Source organism: Tachypleus tridentatus, chromosome 13 (genome assembly GCF_004210375.1).
Source record: "Tachypleus tridentatus isolate NWPU-2018 chromosome 13, ASM421037v1, whole genome shotgun sequence".
Classification (NCBI taxonomy): Eukaryota; Metazoa; Arthropoda; class Merostomata; order Xiphosura; family Limulidae; genus Tachypleus; species Tachypleus tridentatus.
Window position 1 is genome coordinate 182,769,253 of NC_134837.1, and position 12,357 is coordinate 182,781,609.

Genomic DNA, 12,357 nt, shown 5'->3' on the forward strand with positions numbered 1-12,357 from the left:
TTTGTTTTACAAGTAAATTGTTAAATAAGATTATGTGTACATACATTTCCTACACATAAACACTTGTGTGTACAAGTTGTTGGACCATAACTTTCCTTTACATAATTAATGTTAATTATTGTAAATGTATTTTAAGCCTGTAAAAATTTAGTTTGTTTTTTGACTTTTGTGCAAAGCTACACAAGGGCTATCTCAGCTAGCCATCCCTAATTTAGCAATGTAAGACTAGAGGGAAGACAGCTAGTCATTACCAACCACCACCAACTCTTGGGCTACTCTTTTACCAATGAATAGTGGGATTGACCATCACATTATGATGTCCCCATGGCTGAAAGGGTGAGCATATTTGGTGTGATAGGTGTTCGAGCTTAAAGTTTAGTGCTTTGACATTTCAGTTGCATTAGTTTGTATGTTTAAATTTATCTCTTTTTATTACTAGCTTGCATCATTTTATTGAATATATATTTAAAATATGGTTTGTAAGTCACATTGTTGTTTTTATTATACTTGTTAAGTATATCACAATACTATTTTAACAATATTGTATTTTATGGTCATATGGTAATACCATGAGGTTAAGAAGTATTTTTCATGTTGTAAGGTGTATTATTGGCTTTTGTCTGTTTTGTGTACATGAAAATAAGGTAACTACAAAATGTAACACATGAAATACTGTTTTCTTTGCTTTTTGGAGTTGAAAAAAACAATTAAAACAAAAAAGTAAACAATTAGTTTAATCATTTTCAATGGAGAACACTTCAGATGTCTGTCAAGAAAGTCACCTTACACAATATAAAACTTTTCCTATTGTAATGCAAATCTTTTGAATATTATATGTTTATCACCATGCAGTATTAAACACCAAGTCACTTCATTATGATAAAAAAGAGTCGTTTACGTATCATGGTCACTTTGTGAATTTAAAGCAAGAAAAAATATAACATTAGTGTGGTACATACTGTAGATTATTAGTACATTTTTCATTATCAGAATATCAAAGACTTGTAATTTTGAAGTAAAATCATGATCATAGATCGTTTTAGAGTGATTAGAAGAAACCAAAAATGGCCAAGAAGCTCAATTTGCATTTTAAAACTCTTGACAAAGAATACCATCCTTTGAGAGCCCGGCATGGTCAGGTGGGTTAAGGCATTCAACTCCTAATCTGAGGGTCGCAGGTTCGAATCCCAGTCACACAAAACATGCTTGCCCTTTCAGCCAAGGGGACATTATAATGTAATGGTCAATCTCACTGTTCACTGGTAAAAGAGTAGTCCAAGAGGTGGCAGTGATGACTATCTGCCTTCCCTCTGGTCTTACACTGCTAAATTAGGGACAGCTAGCACCTCATGTAGCTTTGTGCAAAACTAAAAAAAAAAACCATCCTTTGGAAGGAACCAAATTTTTTTTTTTTGTGATTTGTTGGATATTTAGTGTCCTACCAAAAATATTTATACATGTAAATGAGTTGTATATGCTATTATATGATATACAACTTATAAAGATAATTATTTGTTTGAGTTGAAGGGCATATGATTTTAACATATTTTGCATTGTAAACATACAGTGGTACATTTGGAGTAGCAATCCTGTTTACTGGAGTTGAGAGAGGTTCCCAACTGTAAGTTTATTGGTTTTTGTTACTTGACATTTCATTTAGTCCCAAACTCCTTCTTTGAATATTATTAACAGTGAATCATTCTCTTCTTTCTAGCTATATCCATTTTATGTTAGAACAAATTTCCAACTGAAGATATTTGTTAATGTTTTAATACAGAGTGTAAACTTTTATCATTGAATTACTCACCATTAATTAAAATAATTGTGTTTAGTTTATATATTTAAAAATGGCTGGTATGGGTAGAGAAAGCACTAACAGAGGAGCGAACAACGTTTTGGTCTTCTTCGGTCATTGTCAGGTTCACAAAGAAATAAAGGGTTATTGACCGGTAGCTGACCACATGTTTGAAAGCAGCTGGGTAAATGAGTGTAGGCATGCTTAAATGTTGGACATATTTATTAATATAGGTATAAAGGTGTTCCTTTGTATTGGTTTTTTTTGGGCTTGAGTTGCTGTATAAGTAAGGCTTCTTTAATTTTGCATTTGTTTCTTTATTTAGTATTTGGGTGTTTTCTATGGTTGTGTTTATTTGATTTGCAGTGTTTGAAAATGTGTGAAGGTGACTTTTTATGTTCTTCGAACCTGTTTTCCTTTTTTCTACTAGTTTCTCCAATATAGAATTCGTGGCAGTCATCACATTGTATTTTATAAATAATGTTGGTGTTGTGTTTATCAATGTAGTTTTTACATAGTATAGACCTTAGTTTTCTGCCTGATTTTTGAATAAATTTGGTATTTACTGGGATGTCATATTTTGTTGCTAGTTTTTGCCAAATGTTGGTTATTTTTCTGCTGATGTTGGGAATATATGGCATGCAGCCGTATATGGTTTTGTAATTTTTTAAAACATAAACATAAAATTAAAGAAGCCTTACTTATACAACAACTCAAGCCCCAAAATAAACCAATACAAAGGAACACCTTTATACCTAGATTAATAAATATATCCAAAATCTAAGCATGCCCTCTACATTCCTACACTCAATTAGCCAACTGCTTTCAAACATGTGGTCAGTTACCCTTTCTTTCTTTGTGAACCTGATGATGACCAAAGAAGGCCAAAATGTTGTTCTCTCCTCTATTAGTGCTTTCTCTACCCATACCAGCCATTTTTAAATATATAATTTTCTCTACGAGTGGGTTTTTTCATCGTCATGGATAATTGTGTTTAGTTGTAAGACATATTTCAAACTGTGACTGCAAGTCAGTGCAGTTATCTCATGGATCCTTCTGGTACCTATGTCCAGTATGATCCTATGGGTATTGGATCTTGTTCTGAAGGGGCCCAGTACGTTTTACTGTATAATATCACAAAGTATGGTGTTAAGTAATTTATACAGAAATTGGACTTCTAGATAAAGCATGATACAAAAGCAACATAGTTTATTTTATGGTCAAGAAGTTGTTAAATTTTCAGGGATCATTGTTAACCTGTATGAGAAAAAGAAACTTGCAACAGTTTACTGTATATTGTAGCAATTCTTTGTATTTAAGTCTAGGTTACTGATTGCTACTCTCTACTCACCTACCAGCACATACGTAAAATTTTGTAACTTTTGTGTTTATTATATTAAGTTACAGAATAAACTAACTGGAAGGAGAAAACTACTAAATTGAGGTATGTTATAACAGTTACAGACTATGTACCTTTTTCAACATTACCAGTACATTCTTTCTTTACTTAAATTCACATTTCAGTGAGAAAAATAAATAATCTCACCAAAAAACAATTAATCAGTTAAACATTTCTTTATTCAACTAAAGGTGTAATTTTGATTAGTGACCAGTAACTGCTAACTATAACGAAAAAACGTGCAATAGATTAATGTCTTTGTAGTTCTGTGTAGAGCTAATATACTTTCATAATTTAACTTTTTTTAATGCAAACTAGAGTGTGTCACCAGACACTTCTATTAATGTAAATCAATATTGACCTGTAATGTGAGAATTTAGTTTCAAAACTGGGTTTGCAAACCCTTAGTTTATTAGTAGCTCCTGATAATGATATTGTAGCAAAATACTAAGATAATAAAAATATTTTCTGGAGATAGGTCATTATTTATATTAATAGGAATGTGCTTTCTTAATTTGATATTAAACTATGCCAATAATTTCAGAACTTGAAACCCAAATATAAACTCCATTTTGCAGATTAAAATACATGTATTTTGTGTCTTTAACAGCAAGGAATTTCAGGTTTGAATAAATGCAAATACGTTGGAGTGATGTAAAATATTTTGGCAACAGACTCCAGTGGATATCTTATTGCATCTTACACATTCTCAAAAAAAATTACACATTCATTATGCTCAAATGTGTTTCTGCTATTTCAATTTTGTGATTTATATATATTTTTGCCTGTAAAAAAAAATAATCTGTGCCGTACAGTCCATGATGTTAGAAGAAGTAATCAAGACAGCTCTGAAAATCCTAAAACAAGTGATGAATAAAATTAAGTTTCACTAATGTAACAGTCAGTTATTCTTATGTTTATTTTTGCTTTAAAGTGTTGCAGTGGGTTAAGGTTCTTCACAAGTTATGTTTAAAAATACAGTGTAAGCTCATAAAACCTTTCTTCATTGGATTGACTAAAAATATTATAAATATTAACAAGCTGTTATTATATCATATATTCAAATTTTGATAGAGAGCAGATTTAATAGAAATTTTATTAGTACACAAAATTTCATAGTTGCATTACTTTCTTTTATGTACACTGTCATTGCCAGTGGAAGCACTGAAACTAAAAGAGATTTTGATTAAAGACCAGGACACTATAGGTGATGTTCAATCAGATACACATTTTTCTAAATATAGTAATTCATTTCAGTAAATCAATCCCCCACTTAATTATGAATTAAGTAAATTGCTAATGACATTTATTCCAAAGTAAGTTTACACATTACTTGTACATTTGATGTTGTTGTTCAGTGTTTTTCCATAGTTTACGGTGTAACAAAGAAGTTACAGCAGCTTGTTGACATAACTCACTTGAAACAATATGCAGTGAAATTTTACAATGCATTTTTTTTAACTATGTGCTACTTCAACACATAAAAGTTATAAAATAGGTCTCTAAAATAATATTGTATTGTATCATACTGTATTTTATGGTTCAATAAGAACAACAGGCTTTTCCTACATTTGTAGTTACTGAAAGTAACATTTCCCACCATTACATGCTATGGATTTTATTATTATCAACTGTATCAAAATCCAACTCATACTGAACAGGACAACAACCTGTCAGGTTGTTTTTGATAAGTTTAAAATGTAGATCCATGAATAACACAAAAGATTCAAGATTAGTTAGGAAACATAAAAACTATCAGGCATGTTATATGATACCAGCTTTATACTCTCTAACTTATACACAGAGTAAAACACCCCCTTTTTTCTTATTTACCAAGAATAACAGACTTCTGTAGTCCTAAAAAACAAGTACAAAAGTTATAGGATTTTTTTTTTATAAACAGTAATGTCTCAAAAAGAAAAATTTTAATTAGCTTTTGAAAATCTCTCTTCACTTTGTTTACATAAAGTTAACAGATTAATATTTCTTTCTATGCAACCAATAATTCATAATGTTTGTTTTGTTTTAGTTTGTTTTACATTTCGCTCAAAGCTACACAAGGGCTATCTGCTCAGTGTAAGACTAGAGGGAAGGCAGCTAGTCATCACCACCCACTGCCAACTGTTGGGCTTCTCTTTTACCAATTAATAGTGGGATTGACCATCACATCATAATGCCCCCATGGCTGAAAGGGTGAGCATGCTTGGTGCAACGGGGATTTGAACCTCCAACCCTTGGATTATGAGTCGAGTGCCTTGACCACCTGGCCATACTGAGCCAGTTCATAATGTTAAACACAAAAAAGTATGGGAGCATGGTCAACCTTTTAAAACAAGTGTCCATGCTTGCATTTAACTTGCTTGTTCTAGAAGGAATCACAAAAACAAAAAACTCAAACATTACTACAAACAAAGGTTTAAATCTACTTTTAATATAAAACACAAGAAAAACACATTTTAAAAAGATCACACAATTTGATAAAGTCAAAATCGAGACTAGAAGACAACAACAAGCAATTATAAAGAACTGTCTGTTGTGAAGTGTAATCGAAGCTAACAACAATACTTCTGTGCTATATTAAACAACAACTTTACTTGTATAACAAGTCAAAAGTATTTCATAAGATACAACAATTTCAGTGGAAGTTATTAAATGAATAAAAATTTACAACAACAACACACATGCTGTATGTATTTAACATTCCTTTTTAAATGTCAATATTGGTGATAATGGCCTATGTAATTGTAAATATCACAATTTCTTTAAAACTGGACAACTGTATGAAAAATTATGACTACTACTTTGTTGATTCTAGTACCAAGACTGAGATGGAAAGTAAAAATAACATTGGCTCTTGTGATTAAACTAAATTCTTGCTACTACTTTGATAACTAATTCAGAAAAGAAATTTCTACTGATTCAGTTGCCAGAAACAATAAGTTATTTTAATTTACAAATGTTAAAAGAAGTAAAACACCAAACAGATGTTTGGACATTAAAGTAACATGTAAATACTGTTTTGTATAAAATTAATATCAAACCCATCTTGTATCTAATAATCCAATAAAGTTTGTAGAAACTGGTTCAAATAATTGTTCAAACCAATTCTGGTTCTTTTTTTCTAAGCATTTCTTCTCATAATTAAATTACCTACCTGTAACAAGTCAGTGTTTATTCAAATTGTTTTCTGTCTTTATGTATGAATTACATAGTAAATTATTGTTTTTAAATTGACTTAGTTCTGAGACTGTCTTTATAAAAAAAACAAAAAAACTCTAATTCTAATGCAACATTTACACTCCACCAAAAAACTTTGCAAACTATTTAAACCTTAGTGGTATACAAGCATTAAGGAAATACTTCTATTTCATAGCTCAAGGTGTTCGAAACAGACAAATTTGAGATTTATTCTTTGTATCTCTCGTATGATATTTTATTTTTTGTCAAGAATAACTTTCTAGAGATTAACACACATGCAACATTCAGTGGCAGCTCTTCATATGGTAGGTTAAGCAAATTAAATATTTGTCAATTAATGAATCATATTCTATACCTCTTTTCACAACTAGCAAAAGTTTTTTCTTCTTCAAACAAATGTTATTTTTCAAATTTAAATCAAATAAGGGCAATAAACAAGCTTGTGCAATAAAACATTCATATTCTTCTACTTTCTTTTAAAATCTTCTGCAGGAATGTTTCTACTTCTTTAAACAGTGTTCTGGTAAACGAAGGTGTAGAAAGTCAATTGCATTACTTCTAAAAAATTTGCCTGAAAATTCCAAATCCTTACAAACACACAAGGCACAGCAGGTATAATTTTAACACCTTCTTAAATAAAGACTTATAAACTTGTGAGACTGCAAAATAATATCACTCTAACTTAACCTACAAAATGACAACCGTTACTACGTCCTTCTGTTATTTTTTAATATATCTAACTCAGCATTCCTTCTTATTTCATCAAATGTGTACTCCCGGATCAACTTGCCATTTTCAAACACAGTTACCAAGATGTCCTGACAAATAAAACAAAAATGTGAAACAGTTCTAAGATTTTTTTTTTCAGAGATTCTACTATGGTATTTCCTCTTATATAAAGAAAATAATACTTTCGAAAGGTAAAGTATTATTTATAAGTGACATTGCCCATCAAGACAGAACAATAAAAATGTCAAACTTTAAAACAGGGCTCTGTCATCTCAAAATAAAATTCCTAGAATGTAAATTCTCAAATAAGAAACTAATATATATTTATTATAAAATTAGAACATCTGTATTCTCAAGAAGGCTGGTATGAGTATATAGGTTTTTAATATCCATACCAGCTGTCTTAAGAATACATTTTTACTTCAAGTGGGTTTCTTGTCATCATGCATTAGAATATCTAGTGACACTACACAGATGTTACTTTTGTACAATTGGTTTTGCTTTCATGATTAACAGAGTACACCCAACACATATTACTATATTTGTATTTTTTTCTTCTTTTCTGAAAGCAATATAAAAATCTTTGTTTTGTTTTGAATTTCTTGCATAGCTATATGAGGGCTATCTGCAATAATTTAGCAATGTAAGACTAGAGGGAAGGCAGCTAGACATTACCACCCACTGCCAACTCTTGGGCTACTCTTTTACCAACAAATAGTGGGATTGACCATCACATTATAACACCCCCACAGCTGAAAGGGCGAGTATATTTGGTGGGACGGAGATTTGAACCCATGACCCTCAGAGTACAAGTCGAGTACCTTAACCACCTGGCCATGCTGGGACAAAAATCTTTGAGTATTACATTTTGCGTGTCAGTTTAATCATAGATGGATAAACAACATTTCTGAAAATAGGCTTCACAAAATATTTCAAATTCTCAAGGAACAGTCAGTTGCTTTCCATTAGAAATATTTTGAAAAATTAAGCATGACAAAAACTATTTCTTTAGTAAAACAGTAGAGAAAAAAAAACAACCACTAAAACATTGAATACATTAAACCAAAGTTAATTTTGTAAAATGGAGCTTTGATTAGAATCAGCTGTTCTATTGAGTCTTGGTAAACACTTGTCATTGGGATGTTTACATTTACTAAGTTTCAAAGTACAGTTTATTAAAGATTTTCTGAAGAAATTGTTTCCTTACATTTTTTTTTATTGTTTTAACAGTCACTATATTACTTATGTAGTTTAAAAAGCAGCTGTTATTGAGGTAAGGCTAAAGGAACTTATACTCACCATCTACAAATTTTTAATATTCAAAGGTAATGTATTTCTCAAAACTTACTAGAACAAAAGCTTTATGAAAAAAGACTTATCTAAATTTCATTATAGCTTCCATTAAAAAACATGTGACTACATTGTTGGCATAATTAACAAATGCCACAGCCATTAACATGAAAAGGTACCAGAGTCAGTATGAAGTCCAAGATATGAGACTTAGTAAATATCACAAAATTAAAATACATTAAAAAGTTACACTTTTTATTATTTCTTTATTTCCATTTGTATTTTCTCAACATTTAAGTTATTAAGCCAAATTAAGAAAGAACTGTTTCCCTAAAATATGTGAAACATTTCTTAAATGTAGGTCAATATGTTTCAGGTTTATTTTCAGTTAGGAAGTGAAAGATTCAAATGGGTGATTTTGTATTCAATATAGGTGAAGATTTACTTTTCTTTGCAGTTTGAATTTTGATTTCTTTATGACTTAATGTGTACACAGTTAAATTATGTTAGAATGATTTGAATTTAATTCTTGAATGGACAGAGGTTTATGTATGGTCTCCTCAACTGTTCATATAGTAATTTCTTCAAATGAAATTGCTCTTAGAAAAGTTTTCTATACATTCTCTCTCTCTCATATTTATTGTCAGGGTGGAGAACCATTTGGCAACTATGTTTTAGTTCCTAAATTACAATTATAAAATTAAAATTTAACAATTGAATTGTTAAATTGTTAGGCTTAGTTAGTTCTATAACAAACCTATCCTACAAGTTACTATAAAAGAAGCCTTTCATTCAATACCAGAAGTCATCAGTTGGGTTGAATGAAAGAGAAAAATGTTCTTTAATATGCTATTTATATATACAGTATAATACTTTTAACAGTTATGGATTAACCACCCATGATTTGGAATCAGAAATGCAAAAATTAAAAGGAATGTATGAAAAAAAATATGAAATGCACATTTTATCACAAATTTAAAGTTTATTTGGTTTCTAATGTTTCACCAGCTTTCAGCATTTAAAGTTTAATTTTTGAAGTGTCTATTATAATAATATCAGTTTTTGTAGTCTATTATAATAATACCCAATTTTTTTGTCTGTCCAAAAATGTGCACATGTCATTTCAACAGTTGTAAACAAAATAAAACTGATGTAAATGTAATTTAGTAGACATTTTGTACATCAACATAATAAAAGCTTCAAGTTTTTAAAAAAGTCTAATTTTAAGTCACAGAATAACATAAGTTTATTCATTAATAGCATTATGTATAGTATAGTCCTAACTAAACTAAAGCAAAAACTTACACAAATTACAGTGTTTATCTTTCCACTGAATATAAGTCATATTTAATAAAGGTTTAACTAATATTAAGCCTAAGACAAGTGAACTTCTAGATTTTGAAGCCTTCAATTAAAATTATTTTATATTATTTTAGAAATCCTGTATTTGAAAAAAGATTCCTGCAATAAAGAAACTACTTTGACAAAAGATAATGTTTTTACAAACCTAATAAATATGAAATGGTTGAATAAATAATCTTGTTCAGCATTCATTACCTTCATTGGATTACCATTCCCTTCTTCAACTGTTACGTATGTGTTTCCCTGCTTTTCTAAAGAGAGGCGACCTTTCTTGGAATGCTTTCCAGAGTCGGTAATTGGTTTCTTAAACACATTTAGCTACAACAAATGTAATGTTAATTAATAAAAGATACAATTTTTCATTCTTTAAAATATATATATTATATACATACACACACAATGTACAACAATATGGCAGAAAATACTTTTCAATGGTTCTGTTTTATCTTATTCAATGTAGTGAAGTACATAATAGAAAGCTAAATGCACTGTATTTTGCATGATAGTGCCAATTGGGCTTTTATATCCCATGCTAAAGTGATGAGAAGAAACAGAAAACAGTATCTAAAGCTCTATGAAAAAAAGAAGTTATTTACATTACATTAATTGTTTATGAATAATGAACATGTGCTGTAGATAAGTCTAAAGCTATGTCATAATAATTAATATTTAAGAGCCTTTCATTTGGCATTATCTTGACCACATAGGTCTCAAATTTCAAACAAAATTACAAAACCCAATAACCTGTGTACTTTGGAAATGTTACCCTTCCCTCATCAGGTCTGAACTTTTAGTCACTTTCCATCATACTCAATCAAGACTAAAAAAGAATTGTTGTAATAATTTAGTGGCTTATTCAACAGCTGTCAGTTAAAAAGAAAACATTTTCTTATTAACCTTTCCTTGGCATTATTTTCATATCTGATAAATACCCCCGAAATACATGGAAACTGAACAAAAATGAAACAATCAGAAAATATTTCATAATACATTTTTGTATTACAAAAATTGAAATAATTGTTTCTAGGATCAAAACTGTTCAAAATGTTGCTAATCTTCTGCAAAAATTCTTAATTTGCAAGTTGAATATCAAGAAGTCAATTATCTGAAAGTACAAAATTTTATTCATTTTTTAAGCTTATTGCTGAAAATACGTTTATGAAATTCTGAACAGTAATTTTTTCCTTACCTTCTTAAAATATATTTACCTTTTTTTTTCTACCCAAGTAGATGAGAAATGATTAAAATACGACTACTTAACAGTTTGCCATGAAAACAAAATCCCAATAATAAAGCTATTCTATTCTCATAGAAGTACAAAATTTATTCTGAAACACTCATTATAATATAGTTATTACTTAGGCAAAGCATAATTTTTATAGCCTTCAATCTTATTTGGTTAGGGTACCATAAAATAGAAAAGTAGTTCACTTTTGCCATGCTCACCTGTCACACCTATATTATTTATAAACCAATATAATCATTATCTCAAAATGACGAGAAAATCATTTTATAGGTATTTATGTACAATTTATTTTGGAGTTTTAATTCAAAGGAAATTCCAACCTTTTCTCCATTCACTATGGCAAAGCTGCATTTAAAAGCACACTTTAACGTATCTCGGTCTAGCCTCTGAAGGAGAGCCCCTCCACTTCCAAACGTTACGTTGTCTGTGCTCCATTGGTTTTCCTTTAACTTCTGTAGTATCGGTCCAAGAGATTTGTAGCTGATGCCATCTCCTTGAATTAACCGAAGGTAGGGCGGAAGAAGCTTATAACCTTTTCTGTTCTTTGTTGTCCCAAATTGCTTGCCTAAAATATCTAAAACCTAAAGATACATACAAAAGTAAGAAACGTTTGTAGATTAAAAATTTAAAGAAATGTTCTCATATAAAACTAATTAACTCTTTCCATACAGGTAACTTTTTTTGTGCATGTCACAAAGTTTTACTGATTACATTCAGAAGTGAAACTACCATCAAGGTGTACTAATAAACTTGATATCAAAATGTAGCTAATAAATCAGGTTTTAAGGTCTTAACATTAGGAATTTGTTTTTTAATCTCCCCCACCCACAATAGAAATATTGTGACATTTGTTCTCTTTTCCTCCTCCTTTAATTTATTTATCATCCCTCCTAGAAGTTCAAAATTTAATCTGAAACACTCATTATATTTATTACTTAGGCAAAGCATAATTTTTATAGCCCTCAATCTTATTTGGTTAGGGAGCCATAAACTAGAAAATCAGTTCCCTCTAGCCATGTTCACCTTTCACAACTATGTTATTTATAACCAATAGAAAGCCAGTTTTAATATATCAAATGATGTGTTACATTATCTTCTGTATAGATAATGGTTTGTCCAACTTTCACCTCAAACTTTATTCCCACAGGAAAGACAATGAAGAGCTTAACTGAATATTTAATGGCTCTTATCACAAAGTTAGGAAACCAGAAACATTACAGTTAATAGGATACTGTCTGCTGTTTACATGTTACTATTCTGTATTTGTAGAGATATTATTTAATGAAATAAAATATTTAGTGTAGTAGTATCATCAATATGAAAAAGTAGGGTTAATTT

The 12,357-nt window shown here is 30.0% G+C and overlaps 1 protein-coding gene across 3 annotated transcripts in view; it reads right to left on the reverse strand.

The window, feature by feature from the left end:
* Positions 1–5,605: 5,605 nt before the first annotated feature.
* Positions 5,606–12,357, reverse strand: part of LOC143237401 (nicotinamide phosphoribosyltransferase-like) — a 37,068-nt gene continuing 30,316 nt past the window's right edge. For all 3 annotated transcript variants that reach the window (XM_076476628.1, XM_076476626.1, XM_076476627.1), the window contains exons 7-9: positions 11,340–11,600; positions 9,969–10,091; positions 5,606–7,210 (exon numbers count right to left, since the gene is read on the reverse strand). In XM_076476628.1, coding sequence (XP_076332743.1) covers positions 7,100–7,210; positions 9,969–10,091; positions 11,340–11,600 — 495 coding nt within the window. In that variant the 3' untranslated portion in view covers positions 5,606–7,099. The remainder of the gene's footprint in view (positions 7,211–9,968; positions 10,092–11,339; positions 11,601–12,357) is intronic.